Here is a 24,489-nt window from a genome sequence, read left to right as displayed (position 1 = left end):
CTTCCTGGGTGGCAACGCAGGGAGGAGGCCCTTACCCCTCCCTGGGAGGGCTCACCTGTCCCTTGGTACCTGGCTGCCTTTCAGGTGAGGTGGGTGGGGGATAGAACTTGTAACAGGAGCTGCTTCAGGGGAGGGATTTCTTGCTAGGAAGGCAGGGGGAGAAAGGCAGGGTCGCTGGCTCGCAGGCATCCTTCCCTAACGTTGGGGGCTGGGGGGTTGCTGGGTAGGCCTCTCTCTTAGGGAGCTCTCTCCAAAAGGCCCAAATTCCTCCAGCAGGTTCAGAGATCCCGAAAAGAGGACTGTTATGAGGGACCAGCATGGGAGACCTGCAGCTGACTGCTGAGTTAGAGGAGGTACCAGGGTGGGGATGGGGGTGGGGTGTGGGGAGTGCGGTGACCAGGCTGAAGCCCTCTGCACTCTCCTTCCAGGGCCCTCAAGCCTTGCATCTTCCCCATCGCCAGGTTCACTGTCACACGCTTTCCTTCCCAGCCCCTCCTCACGCCACAGGGACCAGACACCAGCGCGCACAGACCAGCACGTGCCCTTGGGCTTTATTGGGTAGGTAGTTACAGTAGTGTTCTGGAGCCGGGGCCTGTGTACGTGGTCAGCAGGGACCCAGGGCGGCTCTCTACGAAGCGGTGGTGCCAGCTAAGGTGGGCAGGCAGGCCAGGTAAGGCGGGCAGGCTGGCTGGCCTCCACCTTCTGTCGTGTCTCTCTGGCATGATTAGGTTCCTGATCAGAGAAACGTCTCTTGGGCATGTGGGGGCAGCCACTCTGGTCCAGGTACTTCCACCCCCACCTCAACTCTTGACCCATAATAAGGGCCCCCTTTACCCGGATTTCTTCGTGCAGGAAAGCTGACTTGGAAATGGGGGCTGGTGGGAGGGAAGAGCAGTGCGAGGCACCCTGGCAGGCAGACCCGCTCCTCTGGGCACCCACTGCGAGGAACTCTCGAGGGAGGGGCCCCGAAGGAACCGTGCATTGCAGCCCTCCCGCCTCCAGGAGCCAAAAGCAAGGGACAGAAGCAAACTGGAACCCCCGCCCCGTCATCCTACCCCTCTTCTGGCAGTCTCTGGATAATGATCTAAGAAGATAGGCTTACGTTTATAATTAGAGGATAATTTGGAGCATATACACTATTTACAAGGGCCACCTTGCATGCAGCAGGGAAGGCGGAGGGATGTTGTTGGGCACAGATGCCAACGGTCTGGGGGCCCCTCCTCCCTTCTCACCCTGTTTCTGCTGTTCCCACCCTCAGTGCCTGGTGGGGAGCTGGGGGCATAGAGACCAGCCCCCAGGACCTTGCTGCTTGCAGAAGGCCCAGGAGTGGCTCAGACAGGGCGCCTGCTGTAGCATCGCCAGTCCGGGGAGTGGGGCACTGGGCGAGTGGATGGCCCCTGCAGACTGTCCTCGCAGAGGACTCGGAAGGCCGGCCCCCGAGCGCCTGGAGAGTGAGTGGATGGCTTGAGGGGCAGGAGCCCTGCCTCTACCGCAGGTCAGGAATGCACTGAGTCCAGCCAACGCTGCCGGGGCCCAGCAGGTCCTCCTCCAGGCCAGGGAAGCTGATGTCCAGCAAGATTTTGCTGAGGCTGTCATTCATCGTGTCCAGGATCAGGCCCTCGGTCAGAGAGCGGTTGGCCGAGAGGCCGGCCACCTGCGGCTCGGGGGAACCCGGCTTGGGGACCTCCATGTCGGAGGGCAGGCAGCTGCCGAAGGGGTCAGTGGCGAGGTCAAAGGGTTCGGAATTGAGGAGCTCTCGGGGGGAGTCAAAGAGGGGGACGCTTTTCAGAGGGGTGGCACTGAGATCCGCGAGCTCCAGGGAGCCCGGCAGGGGGCCAAAGGCACCCTGGGGGGTTCGTACAGGGCTGAAGTCGAGCCCCCCGACTTTGGCTGGGGGTGTGAGCCTCCAGGACTCAGGGGTCGTGGGGAGGGCAGATTTGCTGGGGGTGGAGGAGGTGGGCAGCATCTCCTTAATGGGTGTCTTAAAGGGGCCTCCGTCTTCTGGCGGGGAGCCGGGCTGGCAGGTAGGCTGCGGGGGCCCTGCCAGGGCTGGTTGGGGAGCCCCCGGGCCCTCGGAGAGGAGCAGCTCAGGCTCCTCCAGGCGGGGCGGCACGAGGTGCTGTTTCCTCCGAGACCGGCTCATCTCCCGCCCCTCCCTGCGTTTGATCACCAGCAGGTCGGAGACACGGCGGGTGGGGGACCTGGACCCAGTGCTGGAGGACTTCTTGGGCCTGGGGGTTGGGGAGCAGGACGAGTCCTCCCAGGAGTGGGATGACTCTTCCTTGACCGATGGGCAGGGTGAAGGCCACGCTTCCAGGGGTGGGCTCTCGACTTTGATGGGCCTCCCTAGATGTGGTGTCTCCTCCCCAGGATGGACGTCTTCCTCCTTGATGGACGGGACAGGAAGCAGAGGAGAGAGTCCTTCCGCGAGGAGTAGCTTCTCCTCTGTCACCGGTCCTGCCGTGGGCAGAGAGGCCACCCCCTCATCCGCTAGCAGCACCTGGAAGGGAAGCAGGACACGCTGAAAGGGAGCCCCACAGAGGCCATCAGGCACCGGGGCGAGGTGGGGGGCGGGACACAAGCTTATCACTGAGACGAATGACGTGCTGGTTTGGTGCCGTTCCTCTTGTCTTCAAGGTCTTGAAGACTATTAAATATGAGACCGTGTGATGAAGGTGGTGGTTTAATTCTGGGGGCAAAAAGAGCATTTTCTATGGTGTTGGTGTAATTAGCACCCATCCAAGAGAAAATAAAAGTGGATGTCTGTTTCATACAAGGACTTAAACAGAAAAACTAAAACCATTCAAATCCTGAAAGGAAATCTAGAGATGTACTCTCTAGAGTACGTTTATAATCTGAGGGTCAGCAGTGGGATGAACCTTCTAAACCAAGACTGGAACTCCAGAAGCTGTAAAAGAGAAGAGCGACATATTTGACTATATAAAAATAGAAATCTTACTGTGGCAAGAGAGATCATAAAGTTAAGAAGCAAGCAAGAGGAGTAAAAAATATCTGAAAATACCAAGTTATACACTTTTTAACAAATCCCTGTAAGAAGACAGTCCGTGAGTGTAAATAAGCATCTCACAGTGAACAATTCCAAGTGACTGAGCGTGGTGAGCGGCTGCTGACTTACGCATAAGGAGAAGATGAAATGAAATAAGCAAGTATCCTTCACACACTGGACATGGGCAAATATTGTAAAAGGGTGATGATACCAATTGCCGGCAAATGGGTCTTGTTGGTATGTATGTGAGTTACCACAGATTTTTCTTAAAATCAATCCTGCAGTATTTAATAAACTTTAAAACACTTGCCCCCTCGGCAATCTCATGTCTTGTTCTCTACCCACAGAAATAAAAGCACCAGCAAGAAAGATACTTGCAAAGGTATTTATTACAATGTTGGTCATAGGGCAGAAAAAGCCTGAAAAAATGTGCCCATGAAAGCAGAATGGTTAGAAAATTTATGGCAAAGTCACATCATGGACTATTATGTGCCATTAAAAAATAGTGAATAAGGAGCTTCCCTGGTGATCCAGTGGTTAAGAATCCGCCTTCCAATGCAGGGGACCTGAGTTCGACCCCTGGTTGGCGAGCTAAGATCCCACATCCCTGGAGGCCAAAAAACCAAGACATAAAATAGAAGCAATATTGTAACAAATACAATAAAGACTTTAAAAAAAAAGGTCCACATTAAAAAGATATATATATTAAAAAAAAAAAAGTGAATTAGAGCGATGCCAAGTGATTGGAAGAATTTCCATGGGGCAGAAAGTGTAATACGACCCCACTGTCGAAGCTCCGGGTGGTGTGTGAGTATGTGTACCATGGTTACGGTGATCCATGTATGCAGAGCATGCTAAGAGCGTGAATGAGTCATGGGAGAAGGCGTGCTAAACTGTCAACATGGCTTATCACGGGGAGCAGGGGGGACATGGGGAAGGTGAGGAGAGGCAAAATGAAGGAGGAAAAACTACAAGACTGCATTGAAACAAAAACACTATCCATGCTACAATCACATGAATGCATTTAAGGAAAATTATCTACGCTGGTATGTATACTTTTATGTATACAATGCTGGACTGGAAGAAGCACAAGCTGGAATCAAGATTGCCGGGAGAAATATCAATAACCTCAGATATGCAGATGACACCAATCTTATGGCAGAAAGTGAAGAGGAACTCAAAAGCCTCTTGATGAAAGTGAAAGAGGAGAGTGAAAAAGTTGGCTTAAAGCTCAACATTCAGAAAACGAAGATCATGGCATCTGGTCCCAACATTTCATGGGAAATAGATGGGGAAACAGTGGAAACAGTGTCAGACTTTATTTTTGGGGGCTCCAAAATCACTGCAGATGGTGATAGCAGCCATGAAATTAAAAGACACTTACTCCTTGGAAGAAAAGTTATGAGCAACCTAGATAGCATATTCAAAAGCAGAGACATTACTTTGCCAACAAAGGTCCATCTAGTCAAGGCTATAGTCATGTATGGATGTGAGAGTTGGACTGTGAAGAAGGCTGAGCGCTGAAGAATTGATGCTTTTGAACTGTGGTGTTGGAGGAGACTCTTGAGAGGCCCTTGGACTGCAAGGAGATTCAACCAGTCCATTCTGAAGGAGATCAGCCCTGGGTGTTCTTTGGAATGAATGATGCTAAAGCTGAAACTCCAGTACTTTGGCCACCTCATGCAAAGAGTTGACTCATTGGAAAAGACTCTGATGCTGGGAGGGATTGGGGGCAGGAGAAGAAGGGGACGACAGAGGATGAGATGGCTGGATGGCATCACTGACTCGATGGACTTGAGTTTGAGTGAACTCCGGGAGTTGGTGATGGACAGGGAGGCCTGGCGTGCTGCGATTCATGGGGTCGCAAAGAGTCAGACACGACTGAGCGACTGAACTGAACTGAAAGTGATATTTTTAAATTAAAAAACAAAAGCAAACCCAAGTCTCTTTATCTGAAATTGCAGCTACTTCCATCTCTGAGAAAGGGGCAGAGGGGCCCTTCCTTAATTTGTTACGGGCCAGGTCCTGCTCACAGATTCTTCTCTATGTCATGGTGGGGGTGTAACTTGCCCTCTCCAGCATTCCAGCTCGACTGCTGATCTCAGCCAGGAGCAGCTCTCCCCAGGGGACTCTCAGCAACACCAGAAGATGTCCTAACTGTCACACCAGGCGGTGCTCCTGGTATCCAGCAAAGAGACCATGGATGCGGTTGCTAAGCATCCCTCAGGGCACAGGGTGCACCTCGCCCTCACAAAGCACTGTGCATGCTCAGTCGCCTCAGACTCTTTACCACCCCATGGACTGTAGCCCACCAGGCTCCTCTATCCATGGGATTTTCCAGGCAGGAACACTGAAGTGGGTTGCCATTTCCTTCTCCAGGGGATCTTCCCACCCAGGGATCGAACTCGAGTGTCTTACGTCTCCGGCACTGGCAGGCTGGTACTTTACCACTAGCGCCACCTGGGAAGCCCTGAATGTCAGCTGTTTGGAGGTCGAGAAACCCAGGGCTAGACTGTCCAGCCACTCTATGGTTGTGACTGGGCGTGCCCCAGGCCATGCCCTTTACAAGGCCCTCTCCACACTGCTGCCCCGACCTACTTCTTAAGCCTGCTTCCCTAGTGAACTCTTCCTGAACCGTCCAAGCCCATCTCCTATAACAATCACCCTCATCTCAATTCTCACAAACTCATCAGGCACATGTGGGCCTTCTAACATCGCTTACATTGTAAAGTTCCTTTTTATTGGGAATTTTTTTTTTTTAAGGATAGTTTACTAGGATTTTTTTTTTTTAAGGCTATGCTGAGTGTCATGCAGGATCTTAGTTTTTTGACCAGGGATCAAACCCATGCCCTCTGCACTGGGAGTGTGGAGTCTTAACCACTGGACCACCAGGGAAGTCCCTAACAAGTTCCTTTTTGGCTCTAACACTATTGCATTTTCCTGTGCGTCGATACCTGGTCTACCCACTAAATTTACAAGCTTCTCAACGGACACGAAGCAGAGCCCGTCACGGACTGGAGTCTTTCCTCGGAGAAGACCTAAGGCACTGACCTTGGGGGCGATGCGGACTCGCTTGCTGTGGCGGGCAAGCTCTGAGAGCGAGGCCGCCAGGGGCAAGGGCACCTTGACCGAGGGCTGCAGCACCAGCGACGGGTTCGCGGGGAACTGGATGGGCACCAGGTATGAGCTGACCCGCGGCAGTAGTGGCTTCATCTTCCGCCCTGGGGGAACACGATGGGTCGGGAGCAAGGTCCAGGGCCGGGTCCCCTCCCAGCCCTGGGTTCTTTGCTCTCCTTCCCTGGGCCCTGACTCCCGCATCTGCCCCTCTGTGGGTGTGCCCAGGGACCAGGCCTCCCCCTGTACTAACGTGCACCCAGGGGGAGTTCGGTTTTGATGGCCACGTTCCGGCGGAGATCAGGGTTGGGCCGTTTCTGCTGCTGTTTGGGACAGAGAGGGAGAGAGACAGACCTGGGTCAGGAGGGCAGGGGGACTGGGTAGGGGACCCCACCAGCTGCTCCGGGACCGGGCATGGAGTGGACCGACCGCCTGCTCCGGGACCGGGCACGGAGTGGACCGACCGCCTGGTCCCAGGAAGGTGGCAGCAGAGGCACAGGGCGGCGGGCGATCCTCCCACCTCATCTAGGTGTCCTCACCCCCAGGGTGCAAAGCATGGAGCTCTAGGAGGGCAAAGAAAAGCCAGGTAGAGAAGAGAGAGCAACGGCTGCCCATTGGACCTGTGCCGTGCACCTCATCAGCATCCTTTGGTGAGCCTGTGGCGGGTCCCCCTGCCACATGCTGCTCTGCTCAGGCCACCTTGATGAGTCCACGGGAGTGGGAGGCGGTGGCGGTCACCAGTGTTCTGATGCCCAGAAGCAAGGCTCTGCGTTCAGGGCTGGCAGGCACACGGCCACAGGCTCCCATCTCCGGCTAACACCTTGTCCCTGTCACCGAAGCCATGCTGAGCGTGGAGGGGTAACAAGGCTGAGCCCCGAGCGGGAGGGAAAGAACCTTACTGATTCCGAGTGCTCGGGCGAGTGTGCAGACCCTGGGTCCAGTGGCTGATGGTGGATGGGCATCGTGGGAGAGAAATGAGACCAAGTTACCACCAGTGCAGTCAAGCTGACCAGATGGATACACCTACTCCGGATGGACGCCCAGGGCCACCCTCAACTATGGGCTCTCCCGGGACAGTGGAGGCAGCGAGTGGCAGCCTTGTGGGCACTCTGAAGCCCCAAAGTGATCACTTCTGACGAGAGATTCTGTAGGCTCCGTTTCTACTCTCCACTGTAAAGATCGGCTTTTTAACCCCATGTTTCCTAGACTTTCTAAGAATCACCTGAGATTCTTGCTAAAAACACTCCTGGGCTCATCCCAGGCCTACTGAATCAGAAGCCCCAAGAGGTGCTTGGGAGGCTGTATTTTAAGAAGTATCCTAGGCAGTTCTTATCACAGGGCAGTAGGGGCCACCCTGCCCCAGGAGGTCCCCTTTCTGGAAGAGGAAGTCCTCTCTGGGGCCTGGTCTAGCAGAGAAGGTGCTGTTCCTTAGGGGATGGTTGGCCCTTAACTCTGCCCTTAGCAGACAAGCTCATCCCAAGGAGGACTTGCTTCTTTCTTATTTTTTGGTGGAGAGGAAAGTTTGCTTTATTTAGGATGCTGGCAGCTGGGGTTGGGGTGGGGCGGGGCGGGGGGCGTGGAAGGATGGATTCCTATCCAAAGTTTGGCTGCCTGCCCCCCACTTCCCCACCAAGGACTTGTTTTCTTTTGAGATGGACATCATGGCCTCCAGCACTGGCTCTGTTTGGACAAAACCAGTACACTTACCTTAAATACCTGGTCAAGTGTCAGGTAGCGATTGGCACTGGGGTGAATGGTCCAGAAGGAGACCTTGCCGTTGGCAGATGTCTCACGGACGAACATGTCATGTAGAGAGAGGTTGTGGCGGATGGAGTTCTGAAAGTAGAGGACACAGCTCATCAGCTACTCTGTCCTGGGAGCGCCACCTCTGATGGCCCCGAGGAGGTTAGCCCCTGGCTTCGTGTCTCATAACCTTGCTTGCTGGCTGCTCTTGGGACTGTCCACTTGGTAGGCTAGGTGACCTGAGCCACCAACCCAGCTGTCTAGTAGGGACAGAGACCGGGGCCGTTGCTGAGGTGGTGATAAAGCAGAGACCTGGACAGCTGTTGGGGGCTGGGAAAGATGAGTGAGGCTGTGGCAATAACCGGTAGCCAGAGAGGTGGGGGGAGAAATTACAATGCTGGGGAGTTCCCTGGTGCGCCAGCAGTTAGGACGCGGTGCTCTCACTGCTGGGGCCCAGGTTCAAAGCCTGGTAGGGGGACTGAGAATCCTGCAAGTCACAAGGTGCAGCAAAAAAATAAAAAAGAAATCGGGAAGCTGGGGAATTTAGTTGAGGTGAGAGTGTGAGGCTGAGAGTTCTGCTGTGACCTAGATGTCCACTGATAGATGAATGGATAAAGAAGTTACAGTACATATATACAGCGGAATATTACTTGGCCACGAAAAGGAACACATTTAAGTCATTTGCAGAGACGTGGATGAACCTAGAGCCTGTTATAGAGTGAATTGAGTCAGAAAGAAAAAAATAAACATCGTCTATTAACATATATATATGGACTCTAGAAAAATGGTACAGACGAACCTAGCTGCAGGGCAGGAATAGAGACAGAGACGTCGAGAGCAGACTGGTGGAAATGGTGGGGAAGGGGAGGGTGGGATGAACTGGGGGAGCAGCACTGACACATGCTGACATATGCCTGACATATGCCTCCATGCGTAAGACAGCCAGCCAGAGGGAAGCTGCAGAATAGCATAGGGAGCTCAGCTTGGTGCTCTGCGATGACTGAGAGGGCTGGGCTGGGGTCAGGGGGGAGGCTCAAGAGGGAGGGGATATATGTATATAGCTGATTCATGTTGTTGAACAAGAGAAACCCACACAATATTGTAAAGCAGCTATGTGCAAATTAAAAATAAGTAAATAAATAAAAACTATAAAAAAGATTCCTGCTGTGGGGAAAACAATCCAAAAGCCCCTTGGCTTGGGACAGAGCATCCGTAGGGCCCCTGAGCTGTGGCTATGAGACCTGCATGAGCTATGGCTCCAGGGCATGTTTTCCCATGAACATGAGGCAGAGAACATCCCCACCTACTGGAGAAGAGATGTGACTTTACAGGAGGTGAACCTTGGATCTTGCGGCTCCCAGATTATTTTTTTTTCATCAATATCTTTTCATAAAGCTACCTAGACACTCTAACCGCTATTCAGTGTAGCTTAGAAGTGGGCTCTGAGCGTCACTGAAGAGTGTGCATTACCCAGGGAGCGACAGATGAAGTGGCTGCAGGGCTCTTACTGATGGTTTTGCCCGGATTCAGTAGGGTCAAGTCTCAGTCCAAAAGATACGACTATTGTTTCCGGTTCTAGCATCATCGGCACTTAACTCCTCCCCCCGCACCAGACACAGACTACCACTCTGCTGTGCAGACAAAATGACAGGCCTGGGCGACCTAGACTGTGGTTGTTGCGGGACATGATACCTTCCAGCCTGGCTTGGCGATGTGCTTGAAATAGGGGAAGTGGTCCTCGATCCAAGAGTAGATGTCTTTCAGGGTCATGCGCTTCCTCTCTGTGCTGTTGATGGCGAATTGTATCATGGCCATGTAGGAGTATGGGGGTCGTTCAGACACGGAGTCCGGCCAGGGTGCCGACGCTCCAGGGGGCCTCTCCACCTGAGGGCTCTGAGAAGCCAGAGGGAAAGAAAAATAGGCCATGAAAGGAGGGGTCACAAGGCCTCCCCTGCCCCACCCCCACCTTAAGAACACTCTCTAGAGAAAGCTTTTCTCCCACAGACCGGAACAGAAACAAACTCATCCGAGACCACTGTTCTATAGAAGAGAACTTTAGGATCAGGAAGGATTTTGGAGACGATCCCATCTAGTCTCTGAACACAGGACCACTTCTCTGTCATCGGTCATTTTGTTGAGAATATTGCCCGGTAATAAACAGAAGTCCATCTAGTCATTGCTGGTTGAAACCTTTCAGGAAAGTCTGGGCATATATTATGACCTTAAAGCACCGATCGTATGTTAAAACTATACCCGTTTTTCAGACCTCAGGGTTGAGGGACCTAGGTCTTAGTCCGATTCCTGCTCCTGATGTGATGTGAACAAACCCATCTCCTTTCAGTGTTTGTAGAACAGAAATATTCCCCAAAGTGTGGGCAGACAAAGGTCAGCAATGCACACATCTGGATAAGTCTGAGGCAAAGATCTGATCATCCATGTTTAAAAAGATTGAGCTATAACTTCAGGGAATTCCCTGGCGGTCCAGTGGTTAGGACTGTGCTTTTACTACCAGGGGTGTGGGTTCAATCCCTGGTCAGGGAACCAAGATCCTATAAGTTGCGAGGTGCAGCCACAACAAAACCCGAAAAATCAACTCCCTGCTTTGGGAATTCCCTAGAGGTCCAGTGGTTAGAGCTTGGCAATTTCATTGTGGTGGCCTGGGTTCGATCCCTGGTCGGGGAACTGTTATAAGATCCCACAAGCTATGAGGCACAGCCCCCTTTCCCCTCAAAAAAACTGAGCCATAACTTTATAAAGTACACAAGTTTTAAGTGAACAGCTCAATTTTCACTTATGCACACATTCACGTAAATTTTCCCCTTTAAAAATTATTGACGGGACTTCCCTGGCAGTCTAGTGGTTAAACCCCACATTTCCAAAGCAGGAGGCAAGAGTTTGATCTCTGGTGGGAGAGCTAAAATCTCCACATGCTGCTGACAAGGCCAAAAAAACCCCACCAAATCTGTTGAATGAGGAATTAAGGGTATATATGAAGAGCAACCATGAAAAATAAACCCAGACCACACAAATGGGTCAAATCAATTTTGATTGGAGAGGTATTTAAAATTCACAACTCATTTTATTTGCTGTTAATTTGTCTTCTAATAAAGCAATCTTGTTAAAAATGCTGTACTCCTTTTCCACTGTCGGAATACCTCTTTAAAGTTCAAGGGGCTTTCTGAACTCAGGCCTCTTCATTAGTCCCTGAATACTAAGTACCTGCTAAGGATAGAGTGTTAAACCCAGTGCTGACAGGGTACAGGGTGAGCCAGAGGAATCTGCCCTCAAGGAAATTTCCCAGATAGGGGTAGCAGGGAAGATCCCAGGCAGAAAGGGAGCTCCAAATTATGCAGAATAACACTAAATAAAGTGCTAACATGAAAACTTGGCAATTCTGCTCCACAGCCTACTTGACCTACTTCCCTTCTTAGAAATTCCCTGTACTGGCTCTGACTGCCCTGGTGGGGGACAGGACTGTTCATTCACCTTGGCCTGACTCTGCTCCAGGTGACGATTCTCCTTTTCTTCCACCTCTTGCTTGATGCTGCAGGAGCCCAGCCCGTCGGAAGTCATCTTTCCAAGCCACTGGATGTTGGTCAAGCTGTTGTCCAGGGGGCAGCTGGCTGCCTCACCGCCAGCTACAGGGGAGACAACCCAAGACGCCACTTCGGTGCCCGATTCCCTGCCTGGCAGGTCCACCGAGACTGGCAGTTAGGCATCACCTCTCCAGGTGATGACTGCGATCAGGGATCACCTCTCCAGGACCTCTGCCCTTAAGCACAGGGATTGCGCATGCTGAATCTACGGTGCCCTTTTAGGATTTCAGGAGAAATTCAGGAGCAGGGCTCAAGTTGCATTTCAACCTGAGCCACCCTGAGCCTCAGAGATTGGTCAAGGCAACCTTACAAAAAGCATGATCGAACATCTCAACAAAGTAAGTCATTTTTCCATCTCGTGTTTCTCCTTTATTAAGATGGAGAAAGATTCCTACTTCCTTATGTGGTCACTGCAAAGGAGAAATAGAATAATAAACAAATCCTTTTCCAATATAAAGAAGGCAACAGAATGCTGAATTACATTGCAACCCTGTCGACAGGGCCCAAAGATCTGGGTCAAGGTTTCAGCATGAAGGAAGGCAAGACTTTCCCCCAGTTCAGGCAGACACCTGTGTGTGTGCCCTAGGTATCAGCATGGCTGACTATGGTCCTTACACCAGAGAGCGAAGGCTGGCTCCTCCCCACTTTGCCTTACGGACCACATACCACAGTTCTTCCATTTCTGCCCAGGAAGGGCTCCCGCTGGTCTTGGAAGATTCTCATCCCCAGTTGCAGACTTTGGTCCCAGGGTCTCGGTGATCACTTCTGTCCTCTTGGGGTCCTTGCTGGTTTGGGCTTGATGCTGGGGTCCTGGAGGGGGAGTGGGGGCTCCCCCACAGCTGATGAGGATGAACTTGTTGGGCCCACTGCTGCCACTCTCCTTCCCTTTGGCGGTCAGTGCTGTGATGATGCTCTGGATGTTGGCATTGTTGGGGACGACCACCACTTGGGTGTTGGGCATGGTTGGGTGGTTCAGGATCTTGATTCCGGCTGGAAACTTGCAGGGGTTGGGCTCTGCCACCTCCTTGGGGGCTTGCGCTTGAGCAGGCTCTTGTTGGGCAGGGGGCCCCTTCGGCTCCTCCTCTGCTGTGTCACCTGGAGCATTGTGAACAGGAAGGGGCAGCCTCCGTCTTTTGAGAATCAATGGCCTACGGGGGCTAGTTTTCATCATGAATCTGCGCTTTCACTCTCCATTGAGCATCACAAGCGTGGACCCTGCAAAGGGCAAGGGTCAGTGGGAGGTCAAAGGTTTGTTAGGCTGAGAAGGAGGTTCTGTTAGGGAGGGGTCTTCCTCATCATGTGACCAGGAGTGTGAACCCACAGGCCCAGGTGAATGCTCCCTGGGTCTCTGCAAGGACCGCGGACTATAAGGAGATGAGTTCTATAGACAAAACTGAAGCAAACAAGAAATTCAAAGGGGGAAAGTGGGATAAGGTTGGCTGTAGGTCCACATAGTCAAGGCTCTGGAAGATGAAGAATGTTTTGGGAATTCCCTGGTGGTTCAGCCCGTTAGGACTCTGCACTTTCACTGCCAAGGGTGTGGGTTCAACCACTGGCTGGGGAACTGAGATCTGCAAGCCCTGGGGCATGGCCAAAAGGAATGTTCAGCTACAGAAACAAGCGGAGAAGCTACAAAAATGTGGAAATGTCTCTTCTTGCCTAGTCTAACACAGACCACTTGCGGTAACTGTCAGGATGAGGACCCTGGAACAGGCCATCCTGACAGAACTCTGATCCCAGGATCCATTCTAGCATAGACCACTTGGTCTGAGCCCGAAGAATCAGAGGAAAAAGGCAGATTGTACCATTATACTACTGTCACACCGTTGAAGAAATCATCTCCCAGTGCACAAGACTTCAGACAGAAGGGAAACTGCTCTATTCAACACCCAGAGTAATGCTGAGGGGTGACATCGTTTCATGGACTATTATGCTAGCACTGATCTTAAAAAAAAGTATATACATTTTTTTCTTTCACAATTTGCAAACTATTTATATAGCGACATTTTAGTACGTGCATATGCTTGTTCATATTTCAACTTTCTAAGCATGTTACCATCTTGCTTAACTTCTCTTCCAGAACCAAGACTATAATCCTTGTCTCCTGACTAGTGCTGTGCATTAAGGAAGAGTTTTATCTTTTAAAAATTGTGTTTTGTTGATTTTGACAGATCCATGGCATACTCTACTATTGTGTGAAGTAGTGAAATTCTGCTGAGAGGTACTTTGAGAGACAGAATAACTGTCTGCCTCGTCTTTAGAATATCTGCAATCTCCCTAGAAATGACTGTCACGCTCGTCTGACATTTGCCACCTGCTTAGAGGTCACAGACCCTCTCCACTCTGCTGCCTCCCTTTCCTTTATATCTAGGTTTCCTCTACCTTCAAATCTCAGTTTTACTTCCACCTCCTATCTCTTCCGCCCTCCCTTCCTCCCTCCACCCATCAATCAGTAGATGCTAGTATTTCTTCCTCGCCCCCAAAAAGATATTTTCCTGGTCTAAAGCGTCTTAATTTTTCCTTCTACTCTGACCAGCTTACTTGCTACCATTGCCAACACTTTCTAGCCGGGAGATTTCCGGAGCGGCTCCCGGGGACTCACCATCATCCAGACCAGGGCAAGGCTGCGGGGGTCTCTGGAACCCGGAGGAGGGTCCTGGGACAGGGCGCAGTGGAGACTGGGTTACCTAGAAGGGAGAGCACCTGGGCTCAGGGGAGAGTGCGAGCCGCGGCAACCAGCGCAGTAAGCTTAGAGGGACCCCAGCCCCAGGGGAAAGGCTGGGGGGCTTAGTGGGAGAGGTGAGGTGGGGGTGGGGGCCCGGGAGGCTGGATGCAGCAGCACGGCGCACTGTCGCCAGTCCCCCGCAACCCCCTGGCCGGAGCCAGCTCTCCGCGCCCGCCGGCCCCGGGCCTCCAGCCAGTCGCCCACTCACCTCGCTGCACCGTCGGTTCCGGGCGGCTCGGCGCTGCTCCGACCTGCGGGCCTGACCGAGACCCCGGCTGCGGGGCGGGGAATCCCGGGATCCCGGCGGGGGAGGGGAGGGGGGGGGAGGGTGTCCCAGGCCCGGGCCGGGGGTGGGGTCCCGCTCTGGGGCTTTCAGTTTGTTCCGCTGTTTGAAATTGGCGCCGGCGGAGCGTTGCGGTCACGTGACGAGCGTGACCAATCAGCGTCGGCTTTGTATCCGCGTTCGGCCGGGACGCCGGCGGCGGGCGGGGCTCCGGGCCGGGAGGGCGGGAGAGGCGGGCGTATCGGTGGCGGCGGCGGCGGGACGGGCAGGTGAGGCGGCGCCGCGGGGCCGGCGAGGTGGGCGGGTGGATCGTCTGCCTCGGTGGGCAGGCAGGGCGGACCGATCGGCGGCGGGTGAGGCCGGTGAGGCGAGCCGAGCGGCGTGCTGACCGGGCGGCCGGGCCGAGCGGCGGCGGGTGGGGCCGTAGGCTCGTGGCGGGAGGGCGCAGGAGGGCTCCGCGGTGGGACGCGAGGGACCCCGGGGGACAGTAGGGACCCCGGGGGCCGCCCCGTGCTCTCCCCCGGTCCCCGGTTTCTCGCTGCGGGGGTACTGTCCGCCGTCGACCTCCCGGGCAGCGAGCGTCCTGGCCCCCCGAGCAGCCCGAAGCGGGCTACGACCCCCTCGCTCTGGTTCCTTCCTTAAAAATGATCGCGCACGCCGCGGACCTTCGCCTCCGCTCCGAATCTTGGAGCTCTGATCTCCTCCCGCCCAGTCCCTCGCCGTCTTTTCTTTGTAGTAATGGACTTTGTTTTGCTTATTTAGCACGTTTTTAGTTGAGCGCCTGCCATGTGCTGGGCGGCTCTGGGATGCAGTGGCGGGGCGAGATACTGGCGTCTTTCTTCCGAGCTTACAGTCTGTAGGGAGGTAGGAGGGGCTCACACAAGCTCCCGTCGAGTTGCGTATTTAAGCAAATGAAGAATTACAGCTGTGAAGTGATAACAGAGCTCAGGGATAACTGAGTATGTAAATAAGGAGATCTTGCTTTAAGTTAGGTGAGAAAGGCATTTCTTTTCTTTCTTTTTTAAAAAAATATTTATTTATTTGGCTGCACCAGGTCTTAGTTGTAGCCTGGGGCATCTAGTTCCTGACCAGGGATCTCACCCGTGCCCCTTGCTTTGGGAGCGCAGAGTCTCAGCCGCTGGACCTCACCACCCCCGCAACCCCCGCCTCCCCCAGGGAAGTACCCAGAAAGGCATTTCTGATGAACTGACTGAAAGCTTGGTCTGAGATCTGATGCCGTTATGCAAACAAGGGAAGGAGACACTCCAGGACAAGGGAATTGAGGGGGTACAAAGACGCTTACTCCTTGGAAGGAAAGTTATGACCAACCTAGATAGCATATTCAAAAGCAGAGACATTACTTTGCCAACAAAGGTCCGTCTAGTCAAGGCTATGGTTTTTCCAGTAGTCATGTATGGATGTGAGAGTTGGACTGTGAAGAAAGCTGAGCGCGGAAGAATTGATGCTTTTGAACTATGGTGTTGGAGAAGACTCTTGAGAGTCCCTTGGACTGCAAGGAGATCCAACCAGTCCATTCTAAAGGAGATCAGCCCTGGTTGTTCTTTGGAAGGAATGATGCTAGAGCTGAAACTCCAGTACTTTGGCGACCTCATGCGAAGAGTTGACTCATTGGAAAAGACTGATGCTGGGAGGGATTGGGGGCAGGAGGAGAAGGGGACGACAGAGGATGAGATGGCTGGATGGCATCACTGACTCGATGGACATGAGTTTGGGTGAACTCCGGGAGCTGGTGATGGACAGGGAGGCCTGGCGTGCTGCAATTCATGGGGTCACAAAGAGTCGGACACGACTGAGTGACTGAGCTGAAGGACCATATGACAGGAGGAAGCAGGGGCAGCACAAAGGCTGAAGAATATATCTGAGGGGTTTGAGCTAAGCGACAAGGGCGGACTGTGGGCGATGACACTGGAACCAGAGCAACAGGGCCTGAGCCACCACGGAGGAGTTTCGTTCTTGCCCCAAACAAACGTTTCAAGCAGGAGGGAGTGGAGATCAACTTTGCATTTCCAAAACGTCCCCCGGCAGGGGGTGCCAGAGGTTAGGGTAGACCAGTTAGACTACTGCATTACACCAGGCCATGATTATTGGAACTTCAGGTAGTGGAGAGAAGGAGAGAAGGGTAGGGTAATAGTATTATTTTTCACACAGGAGAAATGCTTTTTATCAAATTTTGAGTTGCATCTAACAAGTCTCAAAAGTAGATTGCCATTGATTGTGATCCCACATTTAATCCTGAACTATATCACTGAATCCCATACATCTAAGCTCCACCCCTCCACAAGTATAATTGTCATAGCACATTATGTTAGTTTTAGGTGTACAACATAATGATTTGGTATTTATTATACATTGCAAAGTGATCACAATAAGTCTAGTTACCACCCATCATCATAGTGACAAAAACTTTTTGCCTTGTCATGAGAACTTAAAAAAAAATATATCTTTATGTATTTGGCTATGCTGGGTCTTAGTTGCATCACGTGGGATCTAGTTTCTGACCAGGGATCGAACCTGGGCCCCTGCATTGGGAGTGTGGAGTCTTAGTCACTAGACCACCAGGGAAGTCCTGTGATGAAAACTTTTTAAGTTTATTTTCTTGGCAACTTTCAGATTTGAAATACAATACTGACTATAGTGACCACAATGTATATTACATTCTGTGCGTGTGTGCTAAGTCGCTTCGGTCGTGTCTGACTCTTATGCAACTGTAGCGCATAGACTGTACATGAACTGGAGCTCCATGGACTGTAGCCCACTTGTCTCCTCTGTTCATGGGGATTCTCCAGGCAAGAATACTGGAGTGGGTTGCCATGCCCTCCTCCAGGGGAGCTTCCTGACCCAGGGATTGAACCCACATCTCTCTCTTACATTTCTTACATTGGCAAGCGGGTTCTTTACCACTGGTGCCACCTGGGAAGCCCCATATTACATCCTACGGTGTATTTATTTTATAACTGGAAGTTTGTACCTCTTGACCTCCGTCATTTATTTTGCCTACCCCTCAACTGCCCTCCCCAAGAGAGGAGTATTTTTATTTTAGAAATTTGCCTTTGTTAGTATTTTGAAAAGAACTCTTTATTTATTTGGCTGCCCCAGGTCTTAGTTGTGGTATATGGGATCCAGTTCCCCAACCAAAGACGGAACCTGGGCCCCCTGTATTGAGTCTTAACTCACCTACTTTGAGGTGGTTATAGACATGTAAGCGGGTGATTGCCTGAGAAAGGTGTACAGAGTGAGGCAGGCTCCAAAACCCAGCAGAGGGTGAGGCCCCTGTAGCGAAAGGGACCGACCTCTGGTTATAGCAGAAAAGGGTGCAGATGTGTGGCTGCTTCCTGGAAGCTGAGGGTGTTTCCTTTGATGCCTCCTGTGTTCTTTGTGTAGGAGGAAGTAAGGCAGTTGGTTGGGAGAGGAGTTCTAAAGTTTTAAGATGATCTTTGTAGGGAAAATGAGTTGATCAGGACACAGTAGGACTGCTAAACAGTGTGGGGTCCCCATGAGGCTGGGGACTTTGAGCGTGCTGTTGACTGGAGCACTGCTCACTGGAAATATTGCCACCACTGTCATCTCTCCGCTGGCTCCCATGGGGGCCTTCTAACTTGCTTCTTTGCTCCCTTTGTCCATGCCCCCTCTTCTCAGTGGCTCAGACGGTAAAGTGTCTGCCTGCAATGCAGGAGACCCCGGTTCAATCCCTGGGTTGGGAAGATCTCCTGGAGAAGAAAATGGCAGCCCACTCCAATATTCTTGCCTGGAAAATCCCATGGACAGAGGAGCTACAGTCCATGGGGCTGCAAAGAGTCGGACATTACTGAGCGACTTCCCTTTCACTTTCCTCTTCCCAACCCACCTTTCCTTACAAAGCACCAAGAGTTATTTTGTAAGAGTATAAATCGGATTTTGTTCCTTCCCTGTCCTGAACCCTGCAGCGACTTCCTAGCACACTGAGAATAATGCAACCCAGGCCTTGACCTTGCCTTGACCTTGTGTCACGTGAACTGGCTTCACTTCCTTCCACTCTCCAGTCTCGCCGTGCTGAGCCTTACTGCTTCCTGAGCGAGTCAGGCACAGTCCCATCTGGCAGTCTTTGCACTTACTGTTCTTTCAGTCTGCAATATTCTTTCTCACATCTTTCCTTTGTCCGCTTGTTCTCATTTCTGCCTTCAGGTCTTTGCTCAAATATCGTTTTTGAGATAGGCCTTGCCAGACAACCCTGTCTCAAATAGGCCTGGGTCACCTCAGCCTTGAATGCCAATTTCACTTTTCTCGGTACCTCTAATCACTCCCTCAACTAGATGTAAGCACCACGAGGGCAGGGATTTAATTTTGTAACCTGGTATATATTTCCAGCACCCGTAACTGCCCAGAACACAGTAGGCACTCAGTAAATATGTGTTGAATGAATGAATGAGCAAATGGATGTATTTCCTACCTGCGCTCTCCCTAAAATGTTAGATTCCAGAGGGTAGAGACTTCGTCCTTATTTTTCTTCACCTGATTCTCCACTGCCTAGTAACACAGATCAGAGCGTGTGGCTTTGTTGTTCACTGAATGAAGGGTCATGGCTATCTGATGGAACCCGCCTGCTCTGCCGTGTGACTGTCTCTCCTGGATGCCTGGTGGCCCCTCCCATTGCTAGATTTCCTGGACACCGTCTCAGACTTTTCATTAGCCGGTGGGGCCTGTTGACCCTGCCTCTGCCTCCAGCCTCCCATCTCTACTGACACAGCCTGGGTGCAGGCCCCAGCGGTTCTCAGACAACACAATAACCTTACTGGTCCCTCTGCTTCCAGGACACTTGCTCTCGCCTCTGTTGCCTGGAAGATCTGTCTTAAGACAAAAGCACACAGAAAAAATTATGGTACCTATGAGACAACTGAAAATGTGAACACTGGATATTTACTATTTAAGGAATTTGCACATTCAAACATATGAATGTATGTAAATACACGAATACTAACTGCAAGGAGATCCAACCAATCCATTCTGAAGGAGATCAGCCCTGGGATTTCTTTGGAAGGAATGATGCTAAAGCTGAAACTCTAGTACTTTGGCGACCTCATGCGAAGAGTTGACTCATTGGAAAAGACTCTGATGCTGGGAGGGACTGGGGGCAGGAGGAGAAGGGGACAACAGAGGATGAGATGGCTGGATGGCATCACTGACTCGATGGACGTGAGTCTGAGTGAACTCCGGGAGTTGGTGATGGACAGGGAGGCCTGGCGTGCTGCAATTCATGGGGTCGCAAAGAGTCGGACATGACTGAGTGACTGAACTGAACTGAACTGGATAGTATATAAATAAGTATATTTAATACATTAGTATATAAATATGTATAATACCTATAAGTGAGGTGAAAGTCGCTAAGTCGTGTCTGACTCTTTGCGACCCCATGGACTATATAGTCCATGGAATTCTGCAGGCCAGAATACTGGAGTGGGTAGCCTTTCCCTTCTCCAGGGGATCTTCCCAACCCAGGGTTCGAACCCAGGTCTCCCGCATTGCAGACAGATTCTCTACTAGCTGAGCCACAAGGGAAGCCCTTATAATACCTATAGTTTTCAAATATTTATATGGGTTGTGTTACTAGGAATGATATCATGACTGGGAATATCATGTTTTGAGAATTATAAATCGGTAGGGGAAATGGATGGGGTGTGGATGGGTTGTGACTGGTCGTGGGTTTATGGCTGTTGGAGCTGAGTGATGGGCACATAGCAGCTCGTGTTATTAACTTTGTTTTTTTTCCTGTGTTCAAAATCAGCTGGGGTAAAAGTTGAAAAAAGAAATGCAAGTGTGACGATATCTGTCCGCTTGAGAATCTGCCCTGACTACTTAGGCCAGAGTCCAAACTCAGGTGGTCCACCTGGTTTTCCGACCTGGTCCTGATACCACGTCGAGCCTGTGTTCTTTTGTCTTCTCCTGCCCTGTGTCCAGCTCCATGCGGTCCCTGGGTTCACCAAGCTCCTTCACGTCTCTGCTTTGTGTGTGCTGCTCCTCAGCCTGGAGCTGCCCCCAGCCCCCACCCTCACCCCTCGTTTTTTGGCTTTTCCTGCCCTTCTGTACCTAGGTCAGGTGTGACCCTCCCCAGAGAGCCTCCCCGGGGGCAGTGGAGGGAAGCACGGTCCCATTATTGTAACTGCCTCCCTCTGCTAGACTTTCAGGTCTTTGAAGACAGGCACGGGCCGTGTCTGTACAGTGATTGCTGCTAAGTCACTTCAGTCGTGTCTGACTCTGTGTGACACCATAGACGGCAGCCCACTAGGCTCCTCTGTCCCTGGGATTCTCCAGTATTTTCCATACTGGAGTGGGTTGCCATTTCCTTCTCCAATGCATGAAAGTGAAAAGTGAAAGTGAAGTCACTCAGTACAAGTGATTGGCACCCCATAAATGATGATGCAATAAGTGGTTATTCATCTTTGAACTCCTAGCACCCAGCACGGTTCTTAGGCCGCGCTCGATAAGTTTTCACTGGGGCGATGTTTGTTGAGTGGGAAGTGCTGTGTGTTGCAGCTGTAGGAAGCTGGGCTAGGTATGCCAGCCCACCCCTTATGGTAGGGCTGCAAGCTGCTAGCAGAAATGGCTGGCAGAGTGTGAGGAGGAGCTGGGGAATCACCGGGTTGTTTTCTCCTGGCATTTGTTTCTTCTCTGCAGGCATGGGTTGGAAGTGGAGCCTCTCCCCGGACCTGCCGACAGCCAGCATCATGCAGTTGCTAACTGCTCTTCTCTCACCCGTTGATGCCTCCCAGGAAAAAGCGCCGCCAAGCTGCCCAGAAACCCCAGCTGCTATTCCACCAACAACCACTGGAGGCCCCCAAACACCGCTGTCGATTTCCCCAGCTTCCCGTGGTCACCCACACTAGACAGGTGCCCAGCAAGCCTGTGGACCACAACACCATCACTTCCTGGGTAGGGTTCCTGCCTTGATTTCTGCTCTGCCAGGCTTCTCAGAGTGCATACTCTGCCCCGTGACCAGGGCTGCCAAAGAATTAGGAGCCTCACGGGCTCAGGGACAAGGAGGCAGTGCTCACTTTCCCTCCGTCCTCAGCTGTCTTCTCTGCTGCATCTTTTCGCCTAAGTTCAGGCTGGGGCGTGGGTGGACTGGAATTGGAGTCTTTCCCCCACCAGTTCCCCTGAAAGAGTTCAGTATAAAAGTATCTGATAGCTGGGTGAGAAAGTCAGATAAATGGCAGAATGAGTGAAAAATGAGATTGTTTCCTGAGCTTCACGTGAGAGGTGGAATTTTTAGCTAAGTAGTCTATTTACTGTTTTTGGGGGGTTTTTTAATGTGGACCATTTTTAAACTCTTTATTGAATTTGTTCCAACATTTTTTCTGTTTTTTTTTTTTTCCATTTTTTCTGTTTTATGCTTTGTTTTTTTTGGCTGGAAGGCCTGTGAGATCTTAACTCCCCAACCAGGGGTGGAATGCACACCTCCTGCCTTGGAAATGGAGAGCCCCAACTGATGGACTGCCAGGGAAGTCCCTCTGTTTACTGTTTAATGGACCAAACAGTGAAGAAAAACTCTCAGAAATGGCATGTGTTCTGTCTTGACAGTTTATAAGCCCCGGGAAGAGAACACAGCTATGGGGTATCAGAAAGTGGTGTAGCAGAAGAGCCAGACAAAAGCCTGAGCTCTGCCCCAGAGCGCCTGACAGATGTGGTGCAGGAGTACTGGGGAGAACTGGACCCCTGGCTTCAGGAGTGGGGAGGAAGCGTAGATGTTAGAGCGCTGTTGGTGGGAGGAGGCATGAGCACGTGGATGCGAACAGAGTGCTCCGCACGCGCCAGGCCCTGCTTGCTGCTCTCCATGCCTGATCTCACTCACTGGTCTGCCTTCAGCCCTTTCTTCCTACACTGGGGTCCTCTAGGTGTCAGGCGCCCTGCTAGGTGCTGGGCATCAGTGGTGAAGACGACAGCTGGGCCTGCCCTCAGAACTGAAAGGGAGATGGTTATGTGTGTTGCAGCTGTAGGGTGTGATGAAGCCAGGGAGGCTGAGTAACTTGCCCAAAGCCCGCATCCCTTCCTATGGTTATCCAGTAAGACAGACAGCGGTTGTTTTTTTTGGCCGTGCTGGGTATTTGCCACTACACTTGGGCTTTCTCTAGTTGCAGCAAGCAGGGGCTGCTCTCCATTGTAGTGCACAGGCTTCTCACTGCGGCGGCTTCTCTTGTTGTGGAGCACGGGCTCTAGGCGCTCAAACTTCAGCAGTTGTGGCTCCTGGGTTCTAGAGCTGGACTCTGTAGTTGTGGTGCATGGATTTAGTTGCCCTACAGCATGCGGGATCTTCTCGTACCAGGGATCGAACCCATGTCCCCTGCGTTGGCAGGCAGATTCTTCCCTGCCACTAGGGAAGTCCCTCAGGCAGCTGTTTTAAGTCCATTGCTGTTGTGGGCCCCCATTTAGGATTCTGGTCCTCTGATGCAGTTTCCTTAGGTTTGTGTCTGGGAGTTAGCGTGCTTCACTTTTATTTCTTTCTTTTGGAATCCTTAGGTATCACCTCAGTTTGATACAACAGCAGAAAGCTGGTTTCCAGGCAAGCGGAAGCATCATCATCGAGACCATGCAAGGCGTTCAAGCCGAAAATCTACCAGCTCCAGGTTTCCATGTCTAACGTTTGAGACTCCGCAGTCTTCTGCCAGTTCAGCCACACCTGGGATCCTGGCAAGCAGGGATGGCCCCAGTCAACCAGAAAAGGACATTTCCGGAAGGCCTTTGGTGCCCATGCTCAGCCCCCAGAGCTGCAGGGAGCTGTCGGCACACACATTTCCAGACTTCCCGTGTGTGTTCATTCCCCCAGACATCCAGACCCCAGAATCCCCGGGGCAGGGAGAGCCCATTCCCTCTGAACTGAGGGAAAACAGCCTTCCCAGCTGTTCCCTTCACACGAGCACGCCCAAGAGCCCAGAGCCCGGGCCTGTTCTGGTTACAGACACCCCAGAGGAGAAGTACGGGATAAAGGTCACGTGGAGGAGGCGACGACACCTGTTCGCGTACCTCAGGGAGAGGGGAAAGCTGAGCAGAAGCCAGTTCCTTGTGAAAGACTGACTGATTTCCCAGACATCCGTGGTCTCAAGAAATTGATTGCTGGAATCAAAAGGGAATTGAATTCCCAGATTTGCTTTTTAAAATATCTTGTGTCATAAACAGTTTTTAGTATCGTAAACAGTTGACTTCATATTTTTAGTGTATTAACTGTTTAACAAATTTTAAATATAACTGTTTAGAATGTCTGTAAATAAATGGCTGCAGAGTTTTCAGAGAACCCTGCTTCTGACCTACACTAATGCAGCAATACTGCCTCCCCTCCCCCCATAAATGGTCATTCTTAATTGTTCCCTTTACCCACTATCTATTCATTCTTTTAATCACCTCATTCAAAGTAATTCAGTCCACATGTTTGAGGACCAACTCAGTGACTGCTTCCTTTTTGACCCAGTACATGGAAAAACTTGAAGCAGACTGTGACTTTTCCTAGTTGAGCTGCTGTCCCTGCAGTCTTGGCTCATCTGAGAGGGCAGGGTGAAGAGAGTGTTGTAATAAATATGGTGAAGGGGGGTTGCCAGGGAGATAAAGGGGACATGATTAAGTTACTTAGGGTTGCTATGTTTTGATTTTTTTTGTTTCCAGTTGAAATAACCTGCAAATATTAACTAGGGTGGGAAAATGATTTCTTGTCCTGTTTAAAATGTATGTAAATAAATCTGTAATCTTTTCAAATACTACTTCTTACTGTTATTAATGCAGAGGGACTGTCCAGTCAACAAAATATCTTACTTTTCTTCCCACCCATACAAGTAGCTTCTCATTCCACTCCATTCCCTCAGCCTTCAGAACGTAGTCTGTGTCAGGTCCAGCCAGAGCAAGACAAGCAGGGATTATTTTCAATGTGGGGATTTGAAGCACAGATAATGAACCGGGTTTAGGGTCACACAGTGAGTGGAGGCTGGCCGGCGAGCACAGAGCTCGGCTCTCCTAGCTTGTGCCACGTTTTCTGCGTTTTAAA

General features: G+C 51.5%; 2 protein-coding genes and 1 long non-coding RNA gene across 7 annotated transcripts; 2 read left to right on the top strand and 1 right to left on the bottom strand.

Moving 5' to 3' along the window:
• Position 1: 1 nt before the first annotated feature.
• Positions 2 to 3,323, top strand: LOC104972569 (uncharacterized). Its single transcript, XR_806937.4, has 4 exons — positions 2 to 84; positions 277 to 353; positions 429 to 558; positions 2,371 to 3,323. It is a non-coding gene; the product is annotated as an uncharacterized lncRNA (long non-coding RNA).
• FOXM1 (forkhead box M1) lies at positions 526 to 14,588 on the bottom strand. Of its 4 annotated transcripts, none has more exons than XM_002687900.7 (10): positions 14,394 to 14,588; positions 14,063 to 14,147; positions 12,127 to 12,675; positions 11,351 to 11,502; positions 9,557 to 9,757; positions 7,829 to 7,957; positions 7,021 to 7,065; positions 6,375 to 6,444; positions 6,059 to 6,228; positions 526 to 2,500 (listed from the first exon to the last, which is right to left on the bottom strand). In XM_002687900.7, exons 3-10 carry the CDS (start codon positions 12,629 to 12,631, stop codon positions 1,487 to 1,489), a joined length of 2,286 nt encoding a protein of 761 aa, XP_002687946.3. In that variant the 5' UTR covers positions 12,632 to 12,675; positions 14,063 to 14,147; positions 14,394 to 14,588; the 3' UTR covers positions 526 to 1,486. The 4 variants fall into 4 exon arrangements, with proteins under 4 accessions (XP_002687946.3, XP_005207333.1, XP_002687947.2 ...); XM_005207276.5 differs by having other exon boundaries at positions 6,375 to 6,441; XM_002687901.7 differs by lacking the exon at positions 7,021 to 7,065.
• Positions 14,589 to 14,672: 84 nt separating this feature from the next.
• RHNO1 (RAD9-HUS1-RAD1 interacting nuclear orphan 1) lies at positions 14,673 to 24,205 on the top strand. 2 transcript variants are annotated; one of them, XM_005207242.4, is made up of 3 exons: positions 14,673 to 14,830; positions 21,138 to 21,392; positions 22,977 to 24,205. In XM_005207242.4, the coding sequence occupies exons 2-3, from the start codon at positions 21,222 to 21,224 to the stop codon at positions 23,529 to 23,531; spliced, it is 726 nt and encodes a 241-aa protein (XP_005207299.1). In that variant the 5' UTR covers positions 14,673 to 14,830; positions 21,138 to 21,221; the 3' UTR covers positions 23,532 to 24,205. The 2 variants fall into 2 exon arrangements, with proteins under 2 accessions (XP_005207299.1, NP_001069099.1); NM_001075631.1 differs by having other exon boundaries at positions 14,721 to 14,737.
• Positions 24,206 to 24,489: the final 284 nt, after the last annotated feature.

This window comes from Bos taurus, chromosome 5, assembly GCF_002263795.3.
Source record: "Bos taurus isolate L1 Dominette 01449 registration number 42190680 breed Hereford chromosome 5, ARS-UCD2.0, whole genome shotgun sequence".
Classification (NCBI taxonomy): Eukaryota; Metazoa; Chordata; class Mammalia; order Artiodactyla; family Bovidae; genus Bos; species Bos taurus.
The sequence above is the reverse complement of the archived record's forward strand: the minus strand, read 5'-3'. Positions and strand labels throughout refer to the sequence as shown.

Bases quoted from the DNA above. Each gene is read 5' to 3' on its own strand.
- RHNO1 (XM_005207242.4), top strand. From the start codon at position 21,222: ATGCCTCCCAGGAAAAAGCGCCGCCAAGCTGCCCAGAAACCCCAGCTG. The intron at 21,393-22,976 runs GTAGGGTTCCTG...TGGAATCCTTAG, and splicing joins ACAACACCATCACTTCCTGG to GTATCACCTCAGTTTGATAC.
- FOXM1 (XM_002687900.7), bottom strand. From the start codon at position 12,631: ATGATGAAAACTAGCCCCCGTAGGCCATTGATTCTCAAAAGACGGAGG. The intron at 11,503-12,126 runs GTATGTGGTCCG...TCTCCCCTGTAG, and splicing joins GCAGAAATGGAAGAACTGTG to CTGGCGGTGAGGCAGCCAGC. The intron at 6,229-6,374 runs GTTAGTACAGGG...GTGTTCCCCCAG, and splicing joins CGAACTCCCCCTGGGTGCAC to GGCGGAAGATGAAGCCACTA.